The sequence below is a fragment of the Terrapene carolina genome, unplaced genomic scaffold (genome assembly GCF_002925995.2).
Source record: "Terrapene carolina triunguis isolate 2854851 unplaced genomic scaffold, T_m_triunguis-2.0 Scaffold120, whole genome shotgun sequence".
NCBI lineage: Eukaryota > Metazoa > Chordata > Testudines > Emydidae > Terrapene > Terrapene triunguis.
In genome coordinates, this window is record NW_020664471.1 from 3,295,223 (window position 1) to 3,321,816 (window position 26,594).

General features: G+C 42.8%; 3 protein-coding genes across 3 annotated transcripts in view; 1 reads left to right on the plus strand and 2 right to left on the minus strand.

Moving 5' to 3' along the window:
• PRPH2 (peripherin 2) overlaps window positions 1-6,911 on the minus strand; it is a 20,038-nt gene extending 13,127 nt beyond the window's left edge. The window contains exons 1-2 of the mRNA XM_024201304.1: window positions 6,331-6,911; window positions 2,059-2,305 (exon numbers count right to left, since the gene is read on the minus strand). Coding sequence (XP_024057072.1) covers window positions 2,059-2,305; window positions 6,331-6,911 — 828 coding nt within the window. The remainder of the gene's footprint in view (window positions 1-2,058; window positions 2,306-6,330) is intronic.
• A 15,156-nt stretch (window positions 6,912-22,067) lies between these two features.
• Window positions 22,068-24,985, minus strand: TBCC (tubulin folding cofactor C). The gene has a single exon (XM_024201302.2). It carries the CDS (start codon window positions 24,782-24,784, stop codon window positions 23,654-23,656), a length of 1,131 nt encoding a protein of 376 aa, XP_024057070.1. The 5' UTR covers window positions 24,785-24,985; the 3' UTR covers window positions 22,068-23,653.
• BICRAL (BRD4 interacting chromatin remodeling complex associated protein like) overlaps window positions 24,890-26,594 on the plus strand; it is a 64,403-nt gene continuing 62,698 nt past the window's right edge. Inside the window, exon 1 of the mRNA XM_026652512.1 lies at window positions 24,890-24,901. The gene's annotated coding sequence lies outside the window, so the exon portion shown is untranslated. The remainder of the gene's footprint in view (window positions 24,902-26,594) is intronic.

Consider the following 26,594-nt stretch of genomic DNA (forward strand, 5'->3'; position numbering starts at 1 on the left):
TAGGCTGAATTCTCACCTAAGCTAAGGGGTCAGTGTCCCTTTAGTACTATTACTCAGTATAGAATAGTTTTCTCCTTATTTAATACTGACATGAATTTAAAGAAAGAACTGGCATATTATTGTATAAATTGTTGACTTCTTGTTTCCTAGATTGACTTCTTCTTTTAAGGACGCCATGTAATGATAGCCTTCCCTTTGCTAAGCAGGGGGATGATCATAAATGTGATTCTTCATCTGGTTTGACAGGGACTTAGTTCTTCCAGAGCATCCTGTTCTTGGTAGCAGAGGGAGCTCAAGACCCAAATCTGGATCCCCTGCTCTGACACTACAATACCAGGCCAGCCACATATGAGGTGTCCCATCTTAAAACTATAAATAGAGCCCAGTATTGCCATTGCCCATGGTTGTATTGTGAGTCTCACGCTGTTTGGTGTTTTTCAGGAGCCCCAGTTCCTGCCATCCTCTGATTGTATGAAAATCACACCTTTCATTTAAAAAGTGAAAGAAAAAACATTCCACCCCTTATTGCTACATAGAAAAGCTTGAAAATGTGACCTGGCTGCACCCTGAAGACCTGGAAACTAAAAAGCAAATAATGATTTCAGTCAATTTCAATATTTTTGGAGGCCTGATTCATGATTTAATTTATATTTAATTAGCATTACCATATGGTCTGCTCCTCCATCCTGTAATTCCCTGACTTTTTTCATATACATCAGTATAAATAAGAAACGTATTTCCACCCCCGTTTGGAAATGTCTCTTGGTTTTGATTTTCCATAAAGATGCTGGTTGATTTTCCCCAAAATTATATGTTTCTACAAGAAGCAGCAATATCAGCCATGGGTGGTGATTGTTAGTTTAAAAAAAAAAAACAAAAAACGCTTCATGTTCTGCTTTTCCTTTGGGTATGCAAATAATTTTTAGAGGTAGAAAGGAAATTGAAGGTTTCAACTGTATTTTCCAAAACCCAGCAAATTTAGTCTTTTAGAGAGGAAATAAAATATATGCAGACAGCACACCACCACTTTATATTAGGGCTGTAATAAGTCTTTGATTTGTATTTATTTAAACGTAAAGTAACTCCGCATCGGAATGAAATATTTAAAATGGCTGCTCCCTGCTGGCAGCAGCCATTTTAGGTATACTGCAAAGTACGCTTCCTCATATTTCCCAACCTGAACTGCACCCTTCCCTGCTGACCTGGCTCCCTCCTGCTATCCTGGCAGACTCCATACCCACTCCCTCATACTAACTCCAGCTATTTCCATACCGTAGCCAGTTAGCTGGCATTCACCCAAATGCAAATTCACACTACAGGATGTAGCTTAAAAACAAAACTCCACTACTAGGAATGGTGTCCAGTAATAATTGCAATGTGCTGTTTTTAGACACCTAACCAATAGACACTATGATTTTTAGAAGCAGAATGGAAATGAATTCCTGTTCTATATTTAGCCAATTCAATTAACCTATCCTTTGTGCCCAAGTAGTTTGATAGAATCAGTCAGGAGGCCTAAACAAAAATCCTGGACCTGAACACCACTAAACCTTGTGGTGTTTGGACTCTGAATCTGGCTCCAGATCCAAATGTTGGGGATGGCTTGATCTCTTCACTGAATGTTACTTTCACTTTCTGCTCCAAAATACACTTGCCATTTTTGACTCTCAGTTGTGTGTGTGTGTGTGTCTCTCTCTCTCATTATTTTCTCCTAAAACTGTATTTTGTATTGAAACAAAAATGAAATCTGGTACCTTTTTCTTTCTGACTATTTGTGCGCTAGCATCTTCCATGATATCTCAGTACAACTCTGGGAAGAGGGGTGAGTGGTATAAATTAACCTGTTCCTCTGTTGGCTGGCTAATTCTGATGCACAGCACAAAATATTGTAGGCCACAAAACAAGCATTAGCTATTATTTTAGTTTTGCCAGCTATAGATTGGTGGATTATTTATTTTAAATAGCTATTTTAAATGAGAAGTACATTTTTCAATGGATAACAACACTGTTTCTACAATCACTGTTCTAATCAAACAGACATAGATGTCAGCATGTTACCTCAAAAAGCCAGACAAAGAGGACAACACCACCCATGGAGCTCATCATGCTGCTGTAGTAGAGCAGAAGTGCCTCCCTACAGCCGCGGTTCCACAGGTTGAGCTCCTCTGTTTGGTAGTCGTAGCTGTAGTGAGCCGAGTTGTTAGTGACTTGGTACTGGATGCAGGGTCTTGGGGAACTGGGGTTGCAGCAACTGAAGGGGACTCCGTCAACCAAGTACCTTCCATCCACATTGCTTTTAATTCGACTATGAACAGGCAAAGGGCAGAAGAAAGTGTAAATACATAGATAATATTCAGCTGAGTGAGAATTTTAATACATGAGAAAGGGGGAACCAAAGGCAAAATAATTTCCCCAGAGTTTTATGATCATGCACTTTCTAAAGATGCTGCCTACATCCTCCATATATACACTCATGTACACTTACCATGAAAAGCCTGAACCTGTTTTTCCTCTCCATAGACCTAGGCCTCATGTTTGTTGAAATAGCAACATCCATCTCCAGTAATATGGGAAATTAAACAATGTTAAAGACAGAGGTAAAATCCATGAGAGGCAATCGAAAAGGATTACTGCCATCCATGGCCATGGATAAAGATCTACCCCAGTCACTGGGGCAGTCGTACCCAACAAGACCACTAATCCATCATCTTTTCTTTGACAATGGCCAATAGTAGGGTATAGTAATTAACTTAAGTGAAAGTTACCCAGGATTTAAAATAAGTGTGCTTTAGCAATGAGATGCACAAGAGTGTGTGAAGTCTGTGCAGGAGCTATTGACCTGTTGTACTCCATTTTTGAATTCAGCACTCAATAAAATAACCATTTCATCTAATTATTTGTGCCTCAGTGTGTCCAGCTAGATATTTATAAAGCACCCAATCACTGTAAATATCTGTGCCCGTTTCCACCAAAAATTGAGAAGGGCAAAAATACTTTGAGGGCTGGGACTCAAGCTGGGGTGATTTGCTGATCTAACACCTTAACATTTGGTGCCCACGTGAAACAGACTTTGACATGCGAAGTGTGTAAAAAACCTTTTGGGAAATTTTAAAACCCTGAAATATCCTCCTCCATCACCTATAACAGGCAATGAGGGCTATATTTTCATAGCTGTGCTCCATGAGGGTGACTGCAAAACGTGTGTGTGTGTGAACTGACAGCCAAATGGGTAGCAGCATGCACAAATGAATGGGTTTGTAGCTGCAAAACTTTGAAACCATAGCCTAAATGTCTCTGAATACCAAACAGAATCCAGTTCTGAATGTAGCATGTTTAGGTTCTGTTCTAACTCCCATTGAAACGAACACCCAGAATCCTATTCATTTCAGTAGACCATGAATCATGTTTAAAAAGAAGAATCAGACGCTGTGTGAAATCCTAGCTCCATTGAAATCAATAGGAGATTTGCCGTTGACGTCAGTGAGGCCTGGATTTCACCCTAGATACACATCCTGTGAGTATACTGAGTTCTCTGCAATACACACCTCTGAATTAAAGATCAGAATTTGGCCAACAGACTCAACCTGATGGGTAGCTGAATTCTTTTTTTAAATTATTTTACTTCCCACCTGAGTGTTGGGCAAGTCTACAAGACCCTATTTTTTAAACACAATATAATCCTGTTTTCTCCCAGTACTTTGCCCTTCTGTTGTTGATGGATTAAGTTACAGCTCACAAATCTTCAGATAATGCTAGCAGGGCGAACATCTCATTATGCTTTCAAGTAGTTATTTATATCTAAGGACATTTTCCGCAACTCAAAGTGCTCCCAGGTTAAACAACAAATAAAAAGTGTATTTGTTATAATGTCACAGTTCAAAATGCTACAGAATAATAGTTGTGTGTGTCTTCAAGATTTTAAAAAGCAGCCAAAATACCTAGCAAGCAAACAACAGATCACTCAGGGATCTGGCTTGGTGCATGTGAGAATATTTTTTTTTAAAAATCACTTCAGTCATTTAAAGTTACATAAATTATTTTAAAAAAGACTTTCTGGCTTAAGGCATTCTTTGTGAATCAGTAAAACATTATAAATTAATTACATTTTAATGAAAATCCCTAGGCCGCTGTTCTTAAATATTTAACTTGGCAAAGAGGTTGCTGGGTGTTCACACTGACATCTTTTTTTAATTCAAAAAGTTAATTTGTTTGCATTTTTTTTTGAGAGTGGAATTTATGTGCCTGAATTGATCTGGAGAGTAAGACCTTCCTATACAGTAACCTCCAAGCCATTAAGGTGTTTCTGGTCAATAATCTGTTCCGTTTTCTATGAAATACTGGAGCCATATGAGGTCAACATGAACTTAACAGCAGTGTGTCATATACGTTCACCGAGATCTCAAGGACATATTTATTTTATAAAAGAAAAACAGCAAACAACATTAAGGGCTGGTTGATTTTAGTTTTCATTCAGTCTGAAGTATCACCAAAGCCTGAAGTAAATTAATAAAAGGATTGCTGTGTCCTCATTTCAGATTCTTGGAGTGATCTCATGTAACTTTTACCAAAATTCAGTGGAGCTTTGACAATTTACCCCAGTTGAAGATTTGCCCCCTGTACCAGAGCTGTAGCCATCAAAGTGCAGCACTGGGAACCCCAGACAACTGTATTCTACTCCTGGCTCTGCCAATGACTCACCAGGTGTCCTTTGGCAAGTCACTTAACCTCTCTGTTTCAGTTTCCATAACTGTAAGTAAGGATTATTTTTCCCAATTTATCCACCTTCCTTGTAGGAATGGTGTGAAGGTAAACTCCCTAAGGTTTGCAAAAACAGTTTAAATACTTAGAGAGCTGTATAAAGTCTAAGAATTATTTAATCTTATTCTCTCCTCCAGTCATAAGGATTTATAGGCTTCATTTTCTGTGCATCAAGAAAATCTGAGTACCTTCACTCTGATATTCTCACTTTTGTTTTGTCAGATACAACATGATACTCATAGGTTTTATATTTTAAAAGAATTACAGATAATGTTGACCATTGTATTCAGTTACCTATTTCATGAAGAATCCAGTAGATTTATTCTTTGTATTTTCCCTTTAATTTCATATAATCTGAGGGTGGGGGCAATTTGTTCACATATTAAAGCACCCACACACAAAGCCGACTAGTTGCAAGTACTGTACTAAAGGACAAGCACCGAACCCCAAAAGTCGACAAAGGTTAATAGCACAACATTGTAGAGAGAGTATAATAAACCATTAAGGGAAGTAAAAATTAAAATGCTGAAGGGATAAACAACCTTGTAGTTTTAATTTAAAAAAACAGAGTTAATAGTAAAGGAAATAATATACTTCAGCTTGCTTTCATAAAGATGAAGTAGTGATACAATGCCAGAGTCTAACAATTCCAACAGTTCTGCAAGACGGGGTCCTTTTTAACAGTAAGTCAGTATTATTCAATGGAAATTCTCTTCAGGACAGGTAGAGATTAATACTTTGTTATTCAGGTACTCGATTTTTGGAGAAGGCAGGGAAATGCTCTATGCACCTGGGTTTATGACGTGGAAGAGCTGAAATATACATAGGCTTGGAATAAAATGTCAGTAAACATTGATTTCACTATACACCCACCCACTGATGAAAAAATATTTCCATCTATAATAATCAAAATGTACAAAGAGGAAAAGTAAGAAATGCTGCCTGAGACCATGTTAGAGTTTGATTTAAGGATATTTATTTTGTATATTTTGACATGGGATGTTGACAATTTGCGTTCCAATGGTTATAAAGCTTTAACTTTTTGAATCAACATCTGTTATTAAATAATTATTGTCTGGCACCCTCGCATAATTTCCTGCAACTGTGAAAATTTAACTTTTAAAAAATGATTAAACCCACTATTTTGTGCAACTGTGAAAATTTAAAATCAATAAAAATGCTTAAAAATAAACAATCGACAAAAAAATAAAAAGTGAGTTCTTCCAAGCCTAAATATACAAAAGGAAAGCCTGTTGAATGGCAAATAAAACTTAAGATGTTTTTATATGGTCCTTTTAATATTTAAGACTGTATAAGAAGAGGATAATATCTCAGAATATTACATTTTTATGTTCCAGATAATGTGGGGTGAACTTGTCAGGAGATAGTCATCTGTTTGAGACCTTGGAATATTGGTCTCCTGATTTAAAGTATAAATGGAGAGAAAACCCATCCTAACCAAAAGTAGTATAGCAACTCTGTACTTCCATCTCTGTTTCAATGTAGATTTTTTAAATGTGAGATGGATTAAATAATGCTATAATGTAAAATAAACCACATTAAACAACTTACTCTTTCACTTCTTTGGAACCAAAATCCAGGTATCTGTTGCTGATCCACTGAATCTCAAACCAGTCTCTGAAACCGTTGTTTCCACAGCATCTGAACTCAATTTGGAGCATGTCAATTGTCTTCTTCATGAAGCATCTTCCTGGGGTATCAGTATCCCTGTAGAACTTCATGCCATTCTTTAGCCCATATGCTAATGTTGTCTCCAGAGAGCCCCTCATGAGAAAGCAAATCAGAGCAATGAAAAAAATGAAGAAGTTAAAAAAGAAACATAACACCAGGTAAGGTTTCAGCAAAGGCTTCCACTTTGCAAATTTAGTTGGATCTAGAGAATCATAGCAAATTTTGCCAGCAAGAGCATTGAAGGCGCAAGATAATATACCCATCAATATCAAAGAATTGGGCACAAAATGGCTTTCAGAATTGTCCATCACTTCACTTCGCTTCCGGAGCTCAATTTTGAGGAACAATCCCATGCTAAAAACAATGATTCCTGCGAACACTGAAAACCAGTTCATGAGCCATAGTCCCTGAGCTAGTTTTACCCTTTTCTTCTGGTTGAATTTGACTTTTAGTAGTGCCATCTTTGTAATACTGGATATTGAAAGATTCCACGGTATTACTCCTTTTCTTGACTGTGAGCAAATTTAGAACTATTCAGGCCTTTAAAAAGACTCCGGGTAGCATATTTTTAAGTGAGCCATTTTTCGGTCCTTCCATCTTGAGCTCCCTAACCTAGGACCCAAGCAAGCAAATAACAAAAGTTTCAAATTAACAATTGCACATTAATAGAGATAATTTGCAAATAGCACCTACACCTATTTCTGGTGGTCACTTCCAACCAAAAGAAAAACAGTCTCAAAATTTCAAACGAGTTGATCTGGATCTACAAGACGTCATTCTAATACCTTTAATCAGGTTGATCCAATTTAGAGAAATCTCTGCTAACAGATGAGCAGTGGAAATAATCCCTCATTTTATTATTTAGTGGATTTGTGCCTTCATATGATAGGTTACATTGTACTAGAATGTCAAAGCCCAGAAATATAAAGAGATGCTTGTTACCAGATGAATATAGATCCAAAATAAAAAGCTGTATCAACAAAGAAAAGTATTTTGTATATGACAGTCTGAGTTACTTGTACCTACAGCTAGAAACACCATTCTAGTACATAGCCTTCTCTGTTCACCCTAGATGGCTTACATGTTTTGGGAGCAGTTAAGGACATCATTTTTCAGTCACCTAAAAGTTTAAGCTTGTGGAAGCCCTGAAAGAAAGTAGACTATAACTAGGCCTGACAAGATAGAAAAAAGCACCATCAAATACACTCACTAAATAAAACAGCCTAAAATCCAGGAACATTTGTTTGAGTCGTGAGCAGTTTACTGGCTAATCGTGATGGGCCAAGGTGTGGGAGAAAGATTTGTCAAGAAGGCATGAAAAATAATTGTCTTTAGTGGAGTTACACCAGGGATGAATTTGGCCAGATGATTAAGAAGGGAATCTCTGCTTCATCGTCATTAGTTAATACATAAGAGATGTTATTTTAGTCCTTGAGACTCTCTACAGAGCATTTTAAGAAGTATACAGAATGGAATACAGAATCCAGGGAGTCTCACCCATTTTCATTTTGTGGACTAACTGTTCATACAGCAATTGAACAGAAAGGGAGGTGGCTCACAACAAGACATGCTTACATAACATCCTTGTGGCAACTACAGCACTTACTTACACCGAACAGCAGCATTAGTAATGTATGTATGTAGTTTTAACTGCCTTTTATGCTATAAATAGAGTTGGCAGAATTCCATTTTTCATAATTTCAATGCATTTTAAGCATTTTTCTATTTTTATTAATTTAAATTTTCACAGCTGTGGGAAATTATGGGGCATTAGACATAAGAACATAAGAACGGCCTTACTGGGTCAGACCAAAGGTCCATCCAGCCCAGTATCCTGTCTACCGACTGTGGCCAATGCCAGGTGCCCCAGAGGGAGTGAACCTAACAGGTAATGATCAAGTGATCTCTCTCCTGCCGTCCATCACCACCCTCTGACAAACAGAGGCTAGGGACACCATTCCTTACCCATCCTGGCTAATAGCCATTAATGGACTTAACCTCCATGAATTTATCCAGTTCTCTTTTAAACCCTGTTATAGTCCTAGCCTTCACAACCTCCTCAGGCAAGGAGTTCCACAAGTTGACTGTGCGCTGTGTGAAGAACTTCCTTTTATTTGTTTTAAACCCGCTGCCCATTAATTTCATTTGGTGGCCCCTAGTTCTTATATTATGGGAACAAGTAAATAACTTTTCCTTATTCACTTTATCCACATCACTCATGATTTTATATACCTCTATCATATCCCCCCCTTAGTCTTCTCTTTTCAGGGCCGGTGCTACCATTAAGGCAAACTAGGCGGTTGCCTAGGGCGCCAAGATTTGGGGGCACGAAAAAGCGGTGCCCCCCAATTTATTTTTTACAATTTTATTTTTACCTACGCCCCCTCCCTGAGCGTGCGGTAGCCACTCCACTTCTCCCGCCTTCCAGGCTTGCAGCGCCAATCAGCTGTTTGCCGCCCCAAGCCTGGGAGGGGAGGAGAATTAGAGCGGGGGCGGCGTGCTCGGGGAGGAGGCGGAGCAGAGGTGAGCTGGGGTGGGGAGCTGCTGCACGGCTCCCCGGGGGGGGAGGGCCTCAGGGCAGAGGGGGGGGAGCTGCCGCGGGGGAGGGCGCCTCAGGGCGGAGGTGGGGCGGGGAGCTGCCGCAGGGCTGGGGGGGGGACGGCGCAAGGTGGAAGCTTCGCCTAGGGCACAAAACTTCCTTGCACCGGCCCTGCCTCTTTTCCAAGCTGAAAAGTCCTAGCCTCTTTAATCTCTCCTCATATGGGACCCGTTCCAAACCCCTAATCATTTTAGTTGCCCTTCTCTGAACCTTTTCTAATGCCAGTATATCTTTTTTGAGATGAGGAGACCACATCTGTATACAGTATTCCAGATGTGGGCAGGGGCGGCTCCAGGCACCAAGCGCGTGCCTGGGGCGGCAAGCCACAGGGGGCGGCCTGCCGGTCGCCGTGAGGGCGGCAGTCAGGCGGCCTTTGGCAGCATGCCTGCGGGAGGTCCGCCGGTCCCGCAATTTCGGCGGCAATTCGGCGGCGGGTATGCCGAAGGCGCAGGACCGGCGGACCTCCCGCAGGCATGCCACCGAATCTGCGTTACCAGCAGACCTCTCGCAGGCGTGCCGCCGAAGGCTGCCTGACTGCCGTGCTTGAGGCGGCAAAATACATAGAGCCACCTCTGGATGTGGGCGTACCATGGATTTATATAAGGGCAATAAGATATTCTCCGTCTTATTTTCTATCCCCTTTTTAATGATTCCTAACATCCTGTTTGCTTTTTTGACTGCCACTGCACACCGCGTGGATGTCTTCAGAGAACTAACTAACTAAATAAATAAATAAATGGAGATATCCTATCTCCTAGAACTGGAAGGGACCTTGAAAGGTCATCGAGTCCAGCCCCCTGCCTTCACTAGCAGGACCAAGTACTGATTTTGCCCCAGATCCCTAGGTGGCCCCCTCAAGGATTGAACTCACAACCCTGGGTTTAGCAGGCCAATGCTCAAACCACTGAGCTATCCCTCCCCCCACGATGACTCCAAGATATTTTTCCTGATTAGTTGTAGGCTGCTAAATTAGCCCCCATCATATTGTATATATAGTTGGGGTTATTTTTCTCAATGTGCATTACTTTACATTTATCCACATTAAATTTCATTTGCCATTTTGTTGCCCAATCACTTAGTTTTGTGAGATCTTTTTGAAGTTCTTCAGTCTGCTTTGGTCTTAACTATCTTGAGCAGTTTAGTATCATCTGCAAACTTTGCCACCTCACTTTTTACCCCTTTCGTCAGATCATTTATGAATAAGTTGAATAGGATTGGTCCTAGGACTGACCCTTGGGGAACACCACTAGTTACCCCCTCCATTCTGAAAATTTACCATTTATTCCCACCCTTTGTTCCCTGTCTCTTAACCAGTTCTCAATCCATGAAAAGATCTTCCCTCTTATCCCATGACAATTTAATTTATATAAGAGCCTTTGGTGAGGAACCTTGTCAAAGGCTTTCTGGAAATCTAAGTACACTATGTCCACTGGATCCCCCTTGTCCACATGTTTGTTGACTCCTTCAAAGAACTCTAATAGATTAGTAAGACACAATTTCCCTTTACAGAAACCATGTTGACTTTTGCCCAACAATTTATGTTCTTCTATGTGTCTGAGAATTTTATTCTTTATGATTGTTTCAACTAATTTGCCCGGTACTGACGTTAAACTTACCGGTCTGTAATTGCCGGTAACACCTCTAGAGCCCTTTTTAAATATTGGCATTACATTAGCTATCTTCCAGTCATTGGGTACAGAAGCTGATTTAAAGGACAGGTTACAAACCATAGTTTAGTAGTTCTGCAATTTCACATTTGAGTTCTTTCAGAACTCTTGGGTGAATGCCTTCTGGTCCTGGTGACTTGTTACTGTTAAGTTTATCAATTAATTCCAAAACCTCCTCTAGTGACACCTCAATCTGTGACAATTCCTCAGATTTGTCACCTACAAAAGCCAGCTCAAGTTTGGGAATCTCCCTAACATCCTCAGCCGTGAAGACTGAAGCAAAGAATTCGTTTAGTTTCTCCGCAATGACTTTATCATCTTTAAGTGCTCCTTTTGTATCTCGATTGTCCAGTGGCCCCACTGGTTGTTTAGCAGGCTTCCTGTTTCTGATGTAGTTAAAAAACATTTTGTTATTACCTTTTGAGTTTTTGGCTAGCTGTTCTTCAAACTCCTTTTTGGCTTTTCTTATTACATTTTTACACTTAATTTGGCAGTGTTTATGCTCCTTTCTATTTACCTCACTAGGATTTGACTTCCACTTTTTAAAAGATGCCTTTTTATCTCTCACTGCTTCTTTTACATGGTTGTTAAGCCACGGTGGCTCTTTTTTAGTTCTTTTACTGTGTTTTTTAATTTGGGGTATACATTTAAGTTGGGCCTCTATTATGGAGTCTTTGAAAAGGGTCCATGCAGCTTGCAGGGATTTCACTCTAGTCACTGCATCTGAAGAAGTGAGGTTTTTACCCATGAAAGCTTATGCCCAAATAAATCTGTTAGTCTTTAAAGTGCCACCAGACTCCTTGTTGTTTTTGTAGATACAGACTAACACGGCTACCCCCTGATACTCTAGTCACTGTACCTTTTAATTTCTGTTTAACTAACACCCTCATTTTTGCATAGTTCCCCTTTCTGAAATTAAGTGCCACAGTGTTGGGCCGTTGAGGTGTTCTTCCCACCTCAGGGATGTTAAATGTTATATTATGGTCACTATTTCCAAGCGGTCCTGTTATAGTTACCTCTTGGACCAGATCCTGCGCTCCACTCAGGACTAAACTGAGAATTGCCTCTCACCTTGTGGATTCCTGTACCAGCTGCTCCAAGAAGCAGTCATTTAAAGTATCAAGAAATTTTGTCTCTGCATTTCGTCGTGAAGTGACGTGTTCCCAGTCAATATGGGGATAATTGAAATCTCCCACTATTATTGAGTTCTTAATTTTGATAGCCTCTCTAATCTCCCTTAGCATTTCATCGTCACTATCACTGTCCTGGTCAGGTGGTCGATAATAGATCCCTAGTGTTATATTCTTATTAGAGCATGAAATTACTATCCATAGAGATTCTATGAAACATGTGGATTCACTTAAGATTTTTACTTCATTCTACATTTTCTTTCACATATAGTGCCACTCCCCAGCCCCCGACCTGTTCTGCCCTTCCGATATATTTTGTACCCCGGAATGATTGTGTCTCATTGGTTGTCCTCACTCCACCAGGTTTCTGTGATGCCTATCAATATCAATATCCTCTTTTAACAAGAGGCACTCTAGTTCACCCATCTTATTATTTAGACTTCTAGCATATGTGTACAAGCACTTTAAAAACTTGTCACTGTTTATTTGTCTGCCCTTTTCTGATGTGTCAGATTCTTTTTTATGTGAATGTTTCTCGTCTGATCTGGGCCCCTACTTTATCCTCTTCCCATCCTCTCCTCCTGCCTAAAGAGAATCTCTATCAATAGACTCTCCTCTAAAAGAAGTCTCTGTCCGATCGATGTGCTCCTCTGCAGCAGTCGGCTTTCCCCCATCTCTTAGTTTTAAACTGCTCTGCAACCTTTTTAATGTTAAGTGCTAGCAGTCTGGTTCCACTTTGGTTTAGGTGGAGCCCATCCCTCCTGTATAGGCTCCCCCATCCCAAAAGTTTCCCCAGTTCCTAATAAATCTAAACCCCTCCTCTCTACACCATCGTCTCATCCACGCATTGAGACTCTGAAGCTCTGCCTGCCTACCTGGCCCTACGTGTGGAACTGGGAGCATTTCTGAGAATGCCACCATAGACGTTCTGGATTTCAGTCTCTTCACTAGCAGCCTAAATTTGGCCTCCAGGACGTCTCTCCTACCCTCCCCTATGTCATTGGTACGTACATGTACCACAACGACCGGCTCCTCCCCAGCACTACACATAAGTCATGGCTTGAATAAAGATTGGGAGTGGATGGGTCATTACACAAAGTAAAAACTATTTCCCCATGCTAATTTTCCCCCTACTGTTACTCACACCTTCTTGTCAACTGTTGGAAATGGGCCATCCTGATTATCACTACAAAAGTTTTTTTTCTCCTGCTGATAATAGCCTACCTTAATTAATTAATCTCGTTATAGTTGGTATGGCAACACCCATTTTTTCATGTTCTCTGTGTGTGTGTATATATATATATATATCTTCTTACTGTATTTTCCACTGCATGCATCTGATGAAGTGGGTTTTAGCCCACGAAAGCTTATGCTCAAATAAATTTGTTAGTCTCTAAGGTGCCACAAGTACTCTTTGTTTTTTGCTGATACAGACTAATACGGCTGAAACCTCAGACCTCAGTGGTTCAAGAGCCAAATTAGCTATCAGCATTACCTAAAACAGCCACAGTAGTGTGAATTCATTGTTTCATTTACTATAGTACTATATATTCATATTTAAACAGTATGACAGGGGAAATGTTATATATTATTTTTACAGCAAAATGACTGACCAAGTATTATTTTATCAACTACAGTTGGTTTATAACATAGTAAAAGCATCCTGATTGGTTAATATTTAAGGCACACAGTGTTTTAATATCATGTGCTGCAAAGAGCTGCAGGAGACACATTAAAGAACCACTTGCAATTCAAGAATCTCAGGCTGAGTATCACTGTATTACAGCCTAGAAGAACCATATTAAAATAGAGCTCTTCTCCCTCCACCCCTCTAAATGGTGGCCAAAAGAACAGCTAAACAGAACTGTGATGCTCTCAGTTTCTGAGGAGGAAAGCATAGATCATGTGACCTATGTGCATCCTCTAGTGGCTGACAACAGAATGGCTAAAAAGAAAAATAACAGTGTAATGAGAAGGCTGTTCCAGTCATGGTATCTATTAGCACAGAGTGAGTGTCTTAAAAAAAAATTAAGTGTAAAATATAATAACAAAACCACTCAGACCAGAAGCCTACATCTGAACAGTCTGGCATTGTACAGGAAGACTGAAGTCATTCTGTTTCCATTTGAAAGCATGGGAAATCAGAGATTATCTCAAGTTGTGAGGGAGCGTTACATTAGTAATTTTAACGACTGCTAAATTATCCCAAGCTTTTTTAAAAACTAGACTGTTCCTTACAAACTCCAATTACCATTGTTTGGAAAGGGGGAGATGGATTCTCTCAGTCCAGCTCTCCATCATGTCTCAGCAGTACACTGCAATATTGTTAAAACGGCAGCCCCCCTCTGACAAAGACAACAGTCCCATTCCCTAAATACATGCGGCATGTATAACTGCTTGGAACTAGTAATTAGCATTTCCCTTTAACAGCAGATCTGGTTGTTTGCATTGCCACTCGCCAGCTTTCTCTTGCTTTACAGAGTGGGTGCTTCAGAGCATCAGGGGGAGGAAGGAACGAAGTTACAAGCAAAAAGAAAAGCAGGTCATTGATAAAGTGGAGGGGAAAGGCTGTTTCTTGGACAGTCTGTGTGTCCCTGCAGAAGACATAGCATCGAAGTGAAGACTTCCTTGATTTCTCAGCAAAATGTCACATAACCCTGCAGTGCAGGTCACCATGTTTCATTGGCTTCAACAGCACTAAACTGGAAGCTGCTGTCTAGGTTGTTTGGAACGTGTATTTCCTTGACAAGCTGAAGTGAGTTAGACATAAATGAACCTGTATGAGTTTCCTGTGCGTCAGTGAGGATAAAATGAAGCTCTGTCATCTGACACAATTTTATATCAGGAACATAGATTGAAATGACATACAATGAAAACATGTTCTGCTGTTCATTTAGGAGTAAAACCAGAAACATCAAGTGCACCCACCGAGGTGGCAGGTCTCATGCAGCTCAATGTGGATATTGAAAGTCTAGATTTTCACCAGGAACACAGATGCTCTTAGCCTGGATGAATGCTGATCCAACTGTAGTGTGTATGATAGGATAGTGAGCCCCCTAGCAGCACTCCCCGTGTTCTATGTTTTAGAAGCCACCAGAACTCAGCACAGCAGTGCGTATACGTAGCAAGGCCATGCACGTGCTGAATATACACAAAACATGGTTATTTGAACCGCAACATGCCTTTGTGATTACTGTATTATTGTTTTATTTATTTATTTGTATTACCATAGTACTTAGGCTATCCTGCTTACTGTGCAAAGAGTAAAAGGCACACCACCAACGTACGCCAAATGCCCTAATTCCATGCTTTCACTTCCAGATAGGCTTCTTTCCTATTCCTGTAACTGGAAAACATGAGTTCAAGCTCACAAAAAAGTTATTTTTACTGGAAAACATTTCAACAACCCACCTGGAAGACCAAGTAAGGGAGATACAGAGAACAAGATCATGAGCTGTGACTAGAACTGTCAGGTCCTGCAAGCCTGCACAGATTTCCTTGGTATGAACGTATCCTCTGAATTTGTCAGAGACTTTTACTATGTATACTAAAATATACATTTAAACAGCCAACGTTATTTAGTAATCACACACCGCACATAGTTTGTGTTGGTCCTGCTTTGAGCAGGGGGTGGGACTAGGTGACCTCCTCAGGTCTCTTCCAACCCTGATAGTCTATGATTCTATGATGTACAATGTCAGCAAATTCAAACTGCTGTGAGCACCTTAACCTTAGATTTACAGGCTTAAATTGTAAATATGCAAACTAAACATTGTGGTAACGTAGTTTTTATGTTTTAAGAAAATGGCAAAAAAAAGAAAAGAAAAAATAGAACGAATGCTAGAGTCTGAGACAGCAGAAGCAAGAGCCATAGAGACACTGGTGGTGTGAAGTTGCGACACAAAAAGTTTGCTGACACAAAGACTGTGTCAGCATTATTTCAGGCTGGGAATCCCTCTAAGCTTGGAATCTCACTTCTTCAGTATTTTCCTATTTCCCACGCTCCAGTTGTCATAATTTCAAAATGACTTGGCCTAGATGTGCTGGTCTTGGCAAGGACTGCTGCCTTTGACTACTTGGGGAATAGTGAGGGGCTTACCAGAATAATTTAATTATTAAAAGCAGTTTTCACATACACTATGGACTTCACAGAACTGATAAACATCTTATGACCCTGGCCCAGATGGCCACAAAAGGGAAGCTGCATACAGGGAATCCCACATAGAAAAAATATGGTCAGGGTGGGGGTAAGCAGGAAGGAAAGAGTGTCATGAAGAGTAGGGGGCTTGAATCTGTCATAGAGCAAAAGAAGGAATGGCACAGACGGGAGGAGGGCAGCTGGGAAAGAAAGGAATGGCTATATACATATATGTCTAAACACAATTCCCCAAATGAATTCACCAAATATTCCTTACATCCATTGCCCTCCAGATTCCACTTCAGTAGGAAGGGGAGACTAGAGGAGGAACCCACATAGAAAGACGAAGGAAGGCAGCACGGGGAGAAGGAGAGTCCATAGAAGCTCTACACAAATTCCTGTGCCTTCAATATTTTTTGTGAAACCAGAGGAAATTCTCAGGCAAAAGCTCGTTTAAGAAGATGTTATGGTTGCCTGTATTTAAGCAATTGGTAAAAAGGACACCATCTTTAAGAAAAAGTTGAAATTTTCTCAAAACAAACAAAAAACACAAACCTAAATAGTACAGAGTGCACAATTGAGATTGTCCAATAATCTTCACTGTGTCCCCAAGCGCTCATTCACATTTCACTCTGTCCATCGGTTAGATCTTGCTTATAAGATGGAACTTATTTAGATGAATCATTTTTTTGTTAAAGTTTTCATAAACCGATGTCATTTTTGCCCCGACCTTAAGGGATTCATAATCCCACACATGGAATCTAGCAGGCCACTTCCTGAGTACCTATCCCAGGGCAGGACTTCTCCCTGGCTTCGAAGCTCACACTTCCGTACCCAGTCTCCTTTAAGATTGTGTTCTGTTGGTTTATTTACCTGTCTTTTAACAGTCTTTTAACTCACTCCTTTTCTCTCAGGCTTCAGGGCCACCCCTCTCAGGGGTCTCTGGCACTCCTGCTCCTAGGAACGTCCCAGTTTTAGTCCCACAGCTGCTTCCTTGAGCATCTGTCCCCTTGCTCCAGGGACTCACCACCAGAGGTAGCTCTACTCCATGGTGGGTTTCCATTCCCTAGGCACAACTTATTTCAATCACCCTTTCCTTCACTTCTCATTTCCTGCCCTTTACAGGCCCAGGTGTAGCCCAGCCCCCGTTAAGTGGTTGGATTGGCCTCCCTTGCTCTGAACCAGGATGTCAGGGCCTAGCTCTGCTCACAGAGGCCAGGTGCCCTGTGGCAGCACCCTAAATTTCCATTGACTTCAGTGGGAACTGGGGATGGTCAGCAACTCACAGGATCCAACACGACGGAAGAGATTCTGTGCCCAAAACTCCCTTTGGCTTCAGCAATGGCCAAGACTTCACCCTGTGCATCTTATGTTAATCTTACAGTATGATAACCAAACATTGGTGGAGATGCATGAAAACTTATCTTTTTGTGTCTGTGTGAGACTATATGGTTTTACTAAGTCAAGAGTTACCACTGCTGCAGCAAATTAAGGTAGGTGGACTTTTTTTTTTAATGTTACTGCCAGTCTATCAACAAGAGTCAAATAGTTCAATTATATCATCTTTTATTTTTTTGGAATTACCCTTTGTAAAGATGTTTGTTGCTTAAGAAGAAGATTGTTTCCAGCTCTTTGGTTATTTTGGCAGCAATGATATAGCGCCAGAGTTAAGGTTCTTGAGGAGACCTGAACTGTTTGCTTCAATTTTATTTTATGAGTTCATTATGAGTGCCTTTGGTATGACCCTAAAGGCTGTTGTAATGGTAAATGGTCTCCTCTCGCTCAGGGATGAAGATCGGGTGTCCATGCCAATATTGTTAAATCTATCAGCTATGGAGCTGTGTGAATAACTGATATTTAGGTTTACTGGCAATTTCAAAAGTGTTGGAGCCTGTGAGAAGCTGACCATCTTCAGTTCCCATTGAACTCAATGAGTTTTGGGGCTGACCAAAACCAGAAGTTTTCAAAATATGTGACTAATTGAAAAGTTGAAAAATAAAATTGTTTTGGGGCAAATGAAATGTTTTTGTTGAGATTCAGCATTTTTTAACATTTTTGATTTTCTTTAAAATAAAATTAAAGGAAATTTCAAAACAGAGATTTATTTTGAAACAAATAATTGAAATGTCTTGTTTCAAAAATTACATAATGAAACATTTTGATTTTTTTTTAGCATTTTGATTTGGTTTCAAAACCAATAATTTGTTGAAACCAGCATGAATTTGCCAAACATTTTGGTGTCACTGAATCCGCATTTTTCGCCAAAAAAAGCTGCAGTAAAAAAATTTCATCCAGTTCTAATCATCTACGTTTGATACCCAGGGCCGACGGGAGGGGGGGAAGCCGGTGCTATACATTGGGCTCCATCATAAATCAATCTAGACAGTGAAGAGGGTACAGAATTCAGTACCCTGCTTATTAAAACTCATATCTCTGTAAGCATATTACAGTAACACTGTTTTATATACACTCGATTTTTGTTTTACTGGGTGGAATTTAAGGTGGTCTGCTTGACCTTTTGAGCTCTAGCTGGCCTGAGGCCTACCTGAGACACCACCCTTCACCCTGTGCCACAACTGCAGTCAGAAGAGGTTGTGCCAGAATGTTCTCTGGGATAGGTTCTCTACATAGGTACTCGCTCCTGCATCCAAAGTAGCTTGAAGCTGTTGCTTTTCAAAGCAAAGCACATCTCTTCATTCTTCCTCTTGGAGAAAGAGAACTAGGAGGGGTGTGTGTGTGTGTGTGTGTCTGTGTGTGCATGTGCCTGGCTAGTGTTGGCTGAGGGGGAAGAGTTAGTGAAATTGACAGAGTTCTAAATATTGTGTGTCAGACTCCACCAGTCTTATGCACAGTGGAGGATAGGTCCATCAATGGCTATTAGCCAAGATGGTCAGGAACGCATCCCTGTGCTCTGGGTGTCTTTAATCCTCTGTTTGCCAGAAGCTGGAATGGGATGACAGGGGATGGATCACTTGATAATTGCCCTGTTCTATTCATTTCCTTTGAAGCATCTGGCATCTGCCACTATTGGAAGAGAGGATACTGGGGTTAGATTGACCACTGGTCCCACCCAGTATGATCATTCTTATGTGTAGCACCTTATTCAACCCGTAGTTCTATTGAGGCAGTTATGGAGTAAATGTGGCAGACTCTGGCCCTGTAATTTTTCAGTGCTGTCTGTGGGCTTGCCTAGATGGCGAGTTTGTGCTTGGCAAGCTGGGGGTAAATCTACAGCACACTAGCGTGCGGTGCGCTACCTGGCCACATGGACCCTGCTACTGTGCACTATGCATGGTAGCGGTACCACATAGCCAGTGGGCCACATGCTCGTGCACTTTCGATTTCCACCCCGGCGTGCAGTGGGCTAATTCTGTCCAAACAAGCTCAGTATATTCATGTACCTGCTCATTTTCCCTAAATAAATAAGGCATTTTAATGAGTCAACTTCAGTGTTAAAGTTTTCATGAAAAACAAGTTCACGGTTGACAGATGGAATAGTATTGTGTAGGGAGGAATAAGTTTTACAGTGCAGAAGTTTAAAACAGGTTATTAACCTATGCTTAAAATGTTTTATTAAACATCTTTTCTCCCAACACCATTTCACCTTGAAGAATCTTTGTGAAACCATAAAATGAACAATATTTATATCATCATAATTACATCTCTTGCCGTTTTCCATTTGATTTTGAAGAGACAATTGTTTTCTGACAGATTATGGTAACTACATTTCTGGGGTCTCAGGTGGCATTCCCTCATTCATGCTGAAAGGTCCAGCACTGCAGCACCCCTCCTTCTATGTCCATTAATGCTGCTTGGAATGCCAAAGGTCACAGTATAAGACAGTAGTGGGAAATGGCCCTTTTCCTGACTGGCTGAGCATGTTACCTTCAGGACAGAATGCTTTCTTCAGGGTCAGGAAAGCCCAGGACTCAGTGCATGCAGGTGAGACATGGCCATACTACACATAACACACTAACACAGCTGCATGAGCCCAAACACCCCTTCCACCAACACTCAAATCTCTCTACACTGCAATAGAACACCTGTGAATGGCCCTTGTCAGCGGGACTCCAGCCTGTCTGCATGTCTACACTGCAACTTTATAGCCCCCAGCTGGACCCCCAAGTCAGCTGACACAGGACAGCTGCGGGTGTTTTATTGCAGTGTAGACATATCCTCAGACTTGGGCTCAGACCCAGGGTCCTAGAACCCTTCGATGAGTGGAGGGTTCGAGCCCAAGTCAAGCCAGGACCCAGGTTTCAAGCCCTATTGCTTTGCAGTATAGATGTAGCCCTCACCCATGACTCAGGTCCTGGGAGTCTGCCAAAAGTATCCCACAATCCCATGGGCCAACTTCCTTTGTTCTCTCTATCTCAAGAATTGCCAATTGACTCCAGGAAAACAAAAGCAAGCCCCTTATTGTAATGCAGCACTCAGACAGTCAGAGTTTAACCCTTCCATTGTTTTCTGACCACGGAGCTGCAAACACACCTTCAGAGAAGCTTCTGTGTTTGTAATGGAGACTGACCAGAAGAAGCCCTTCGCAAAGGTCTCTGCTTCATGGCTGTTTTGCTGGCCTCACACCAGAGATTCACCAAAATGTGGCTGGAGCACAGCCAGATTTTGGTGAATCTCTGGTGTGAGGCCAGCAAAATGGATTTTACTAAGAGTACTAGGAATGACTAGGGTCAATGGTGAACTTTTCACGCTGCACTGTGGACGCCAGAGCCCTGACTTCGAGCCCAGGGTAGAAAAGTCTTAATCTAGGTTTTACCAGTGTAGATACTCAGCCCCAAATTCTCTAATCCTGGGTCTACTGACTTGAGTCCCATTAACACCGGGCTTACATTGCAATAGAAGCATACTCTTTTTTCCTACACAAGACCTGAAGTATGGGTAACCTATGCTGGGGAAATAAGGGGGCTCTTTATGCCTCCTCGCTCCTCTATGTGGGCACAAAGTGGCTTATGACTGTGCCAAAAGTTAAGTCACTGAAAAATGAGAATGAATTTTTGATGAGTATTTTGCATTATTCACCCAATTCTAATCTGCTGTTTTACAGAAATTAAAAGGCATTTAATTTGACTGCAAGCTGCTCCTATGTTGACAATTTTGTATCCACCAGATACAGAAACTAAATTTGAACCTTTATGTTTATATACACTACACTGATCATTAAACATTAGTGCAGCTTTTTTAGACACAATACTGTTGTTCATTCAATTCCCTTACTTAGAGTAATTCACAGGCAGGAAAAGAAGATTTTATGTACAGTAGATACAGCCTCTGGGAAGGGCGAGGGGTTGTGAGACTAACCATGTCACTTTTATATTTATATATACACAGAATTCTTTGCATGAGTGAGTGATCTCTTAAACTCAGTCCTCAAGATAATCACTTCAAACTGAATTATGATGCTTCATTTCATACTGCCAATGCTATGTGCCCTAGGCAGTGTAATCATTATGGCCAACCTTTAGAGGGGGAATAATAGTTTGTATTCAACTGCATTACTACTAATTGTCTGAAAATTCTCTTCTGAAATTTTAGCTTTCCTCCATGATTACAAGACCCAGAATTTTCTTAAGAGTGAAGCACTTTACAGAAGAGAAGGCATTGAGAATTGGCAACTCACTTCAGTGATTTCTGAGAGGATGCCAGTCTCTGTAATCCATCTTTAGGCTTTCCTCCCTTTGTTGATTACTCCTGGGGGAATTCTGCACCACTGTGCATGCACAGAATTAATGTCCGCCCCCCCCCCCCCCCCCCGATTTCTTTGCAGAAAAACGACTTTTTGACAGGGAAAGTGCAAGAGCAGTCACACACCACTCCCTAGCTGTAGAGGTACATCGTTTCAGGCACCCAACACAGAACTACAGCAGGAAGTGAAGAGGACTTGCTTATTGCCAGTGCAAAACTAAAGTAAGTAAATGGGGGGAGGGAGGGGGAAGAGCACTCATAGTAAAGAGTAAATGTGATTCTTTACCACAAGTAGAGCTTGTTATAAGATGTCACATCTCAAATTGTGTAGTCTTAGAATGTCCTTTACAGTAGATACAGACCCCTGAGAACTATTTTCTTTGAACATATTTATTACACTGCCAAAAGTTTCCACATCAGCAGAAAATTAGACAAAATAAGGGCAGAGTTAAATACAGTTGCTAAAGTACATTCATGGTATTATACCTGAAACTGTGAGCCAGAAGATGTAAGTTAGTACAAGTAAACAAAACTGCAAAGTTGTGAAAATACCCCCAAATCCAAATTGTAAATGAAAGAGGGTAACAACTTTATTCTGGAAAGGAAACAGTGAATTGGTGAGGCTATATTTGTTCTTGAAAAACAGTCAAGAGTACCTTCAACTAGATACTGCTTTACAGTGATTATGAATGTTTGATGTTTTAAAACATTGCACTTCAGCCCAGAGAGCATAGGTTTTTTTTTCTCTCGCAGTAGGCAAGGCAGTGTTTATATTTATCTACACTAATATTTTAGATTAGAGATGTTACAATGGAATGAATGACTTTTGAACAAGGCAGTTCTGTTTCAAATTTCCACACCCTTCTACCATCTGTCCTACTCATAAACACAATGAGCACTTTCAAGGGAAGTTCCTGTATAGTTTTTTTTAAACTAAAGGACAAAGGCTTGCAGACTATTCCATGTTGTCTTCTAATGTAAGTACATAATGCTACACCATGTGGAGTGCTTTCTGAAGGGCTATTGCCACATCTTCACCAAAATAGGCTTTGGTAAATAGACTATGCAACTTGCCTATACAAAAGAGAAGGTATCAGTACAGACAATAGATCAAGAGTTTGTAGTTAAAAATTCTTTGTTGTGGGGGGGAAAGGAGGAGGAGAGGAGAGGAAGCTCTCTAAACCAATCTCCTCCCCAAACATTTCACATCAATTCAACCCCTTTATGCAACTAAATATAGCCTCCCCCCAGGAAAAGAGGGAGGTTCTTACCTTGGTGGCCAACATATTGTAAAAGTCTAGTGAGGACAAGGCAATTTGTAGTTTTCACCCATGTTAGCAGACCAAAGTAAATCCTAGGCCTGGTATATGCTGAAAATTTAGGCTGACCTAACTACATAGCGTAGGGGTGTGAATCTACATCTCTCAGGAGTGTGAATTTAAATCAACCTAAATCCCAGTGTAGACAGCACTTGGTCAACGGAAAAATTCCACCTCTCTAAAAAACTTTTACCACATTACCTACCATGAAGAACACACACTAGTGAAGACAGGGTTGTAGATTGTAATATGCTATAGAACTCAGGAGTCTGAGCATTAGATTTCCTGGTCCACTGAAATGTACATTACCACAAGGCAATTCAGTTTTTATCCAGTTGAACAACAAGTAGGCAGCAGCATACCTTTATTTAGAGGCTCATTCCCAGTGAGCAGGGAAACAGTGTACAAATCACAGAAGCCCTAAAGAGTTGTCACAGGGATACTGCAGTGGTTACCAGCCTCTAGCATAGCACATCAATTTATAGCAGTTTAGAACAAGTAGTTTAATCCCACATTATAATTCAGCATTTAAAGACCCACAAACTGCTATTGATTAAGTTTTAGAATGAATCAATGTTAGTTTCATTTGCAGCTATGCTGGGACCTGTTGATCAGTCACAAGTTTCAAGCGTTTCCTTTGCAGCCTCCATTCAGTCCCACTGGGTGATTCTGTCCTGCTCAGGGATCACGCTCCAGTTGGGCGAGGGCTCATCTCTGGCCAGCCAGTCAAAGTCATCCACCAGGTTCCAGTTGTTCCTGCCTCTGTCCAGCCCGGAGGACTCGTAGTCGCCCTCGATGCCTGGGTAGCTCCAGGTGTAGGGGGCGAAGCGGACGCCACTGCAGTCCTCCACGATAGCCCGGCTGGTCACCTGCACGTAGATCCGGGTGTCCCGGGTGCGGTGGGTGCGGAGCTGCTGGCAAGCCAGGCCCAGGAGGCAGTCGCTACACCCGTCCACCAGCACCGAGGTGGAGACGGGCCCACAGAGCACGGTGCAGCCCCGGCAGTCCCGTACCCGGAGCGTGTTGGGGTTGCCGCGGAGCAGCACGCGGCAGTCGCTCAAGTCGGCCAGGAGCACATCGCGCTGCAGCAGCTCCGAGGGGCCGAGCTCCAGCGTCTGGGCCTCGGCCTGGCTGAAGCCGCACAGCGGGGGGCCGCTCCCTTCGCCCTCCGCGGGCAGCTGGCCGGCCGGGGCTCGCGGCGGGACGGACTCCGCGGGCAGCTGGCCGGCCGGGGCGGCAGGCGGGGCGGACTCCGCCTCCTTCCTGCGGGCCCGGAAGGCGAATCGCTTCTTGGGCTGCAGCTGCTCGCGCTTGGCCGTCAGGGCCCCCTGGAGCCGGCTCAGCGCCCCCTGCGCCTGCCGCACCTCGTAGGGCGCCAGGAAGCGGACGCTGTCGGTGAGGAGCTTCTGCAGCCCTTGCAGCCGGGCAGCGGCCTCCTCCAGCGCCTCGGGCCGGCCCGCCGCATCCTCCTCCTCCGCCTCCGCCTGGCCCGGGCCGGGCCCCAGCAGCGCCTCGATGGCCGCCCGCTCCCGGGAGAAGGCGGCCACGAAGAACCCGCTCTGCTCCTCCTGCACCGCCTGGGCCGCCTTCTCCTGCCGCCGCCGCTCCGCTTCCCGCTGCCGCTCCGCCTCCCGCCGCTGCAGCCGCTCCGGCACCGCCGCAGCCCGCGGCCCCAGTGGGGCGACGCCGCCGCCAGAAGCTGCCGGACCCCGCTCTGCGGCTGCTGCCTCCATCTTCTCTCCCGTCCCGCTGCTCCGCCTCTCACTAAGCGGCCCGCTCATTGGCTCCCGGCACCCTGGGCTGGGTCCCCGCCCTCGATTGGCGGCCGGCCTTTCAGGAGGGGGGGTGGGCGTGGCCTCGTGTGTTTTTAAAGGGGCCGGCGCCTCTCTGCGGGAAGGGTGAGTCTCCGCATTAGACGTGCCCGCCTGTGGGTTTGTTGTTATTGGGCTTCCGAAATTAGCGCCAGGCCGTAAATAACCCCGCGTGACCCCCTCCCCCACTCACCCGCGCGCGCGGGGCCGGTCCCCTGCTGAGCCTGGCGGAGGCGGAGGCCGCGCGACCAGTAGCAGCAGGTGCGCGCGCTCCTCGCCGGCAGCGCGGCGTGGCCCTGCTCCTCCGCCCAGGAGCCGCCTGCTCGCGGCGGGCCCCGGCAGGGGGGCAGCCTCGGCCGCGCCAGGCGAGACCCCGCGGGGGTGACGGAGCTTCGGCTCCCCCCTCTGGCTGGTCCCTTCCCGCTAGGTGCTGCGGTCCCAAGCCGGGGCCTTCCTGCCCCGCTGCAGCAGCGCCACCCCCCCGGGTAGGGAGCCTGCTGAGAGCAGCCGCAGGACAGTGGGCCTGGGACGCGTCCCTAGAGAGGCTGGGGCTGCGCGTCAGGCGTGGGCCGGGGTAACCCAACCCCAGGAGCTATAAGGGGCCAGAGCCGAAATAACCCTGACACTGTCTCCCCTGCCACGCTGCGGGCTGCCCCCTCCACAGAGCCTCTTCCGTTCGCCTGTCAGTTCGCTTTGAAGATGGGCTGCAGGGAGGTTTTCTTCCCGCTTCCTGTTTTCTTCCTTCCGTGACTTGTCAATAATTTGCGGTCTGAGGCGTTGTCGTGACTAGAATGTATCTGACGTTCAAAATAAAGTCTGGCCTAAGCGAGTGATGGCTGCCCACTGAATTATGTTATTTTTATTGTGAATTTCTATGTATTATGAATGTCTTGGCCCTGTAGACTACAAAGAGGAAGACCTGGGCTGTGCCCCTGAAGGAACTTACAAAATAAATGGACAGGTATTAAAAGTACTGTCAAAGTTAAGACCGAGTACACTGGATATCTAGGTCTTAAGGAGGCTCCAGTATCAAAGTGGTATAGATAAGACAAACATTGGTAGTACTTCCTGTACTAAATTTCATTTGGTGCAGATATGTGGTGCTGGCTGATTGTAGTGCACATGCTCCTCAGAAATATTCCTAGGGAATCAAGTGACTTTTTCAAAAAGTCAAATTTTCAAATGGAGTATTTGGATGCACAAATAAACAAGGATCTAAGTAGCCATTCATATGTGCAAATGCTCAGTTTGACTGCACCATTGCAGTTGTGTTTTTCATGATTGTGCATCTGACTTCTTGATTGTCTGTTTTATTCAAAAGGGAAGGGTACAGGTGAAGGGTGTGCACGTGGGTCCTAATGTGTTTAGAGGTAAGAAGCTGTTGGAAAAATATAGACCTACCAAGGATTTCTCTCACTCTGTTATTCTTTTTACTCTGTTTCTTAAATTTATTTTACAGTCAAGGCATATTTTTAAAGTATGTTTGCTGCTGAAGCTACAGAAATAAAGTAAGCCTGCTGGCTTCACAGTAGAAATATAGTCAGCTGTCGCTGTGAGTTGGCAATTCTCAGCAGAACATATATTTTTTTGATTAAACTAATGTTCTATAACACAAAGGAAGTTTATATAGTATGAGGAAGATTGCTTTATAAAAAATAAATCTTAACGCCTGTTCAATTTACCGTTTGCCATCTTCCTCTTTGCATGTAGAAAATGCATAAAATAAACAATTATCAAATCCTCCCCAACAACCTTAGAAACAATCCATTAAAATGAAAAT

Coding starts and splice junctions, on each gene's coding strand:
- TBCC (XM_024201302.2), bottom strand. CDS start 24,784: ATGAGCGGGCCGCTTAGTGAGAGGCGGAGCAGCGGGACGGGAGAGAAG.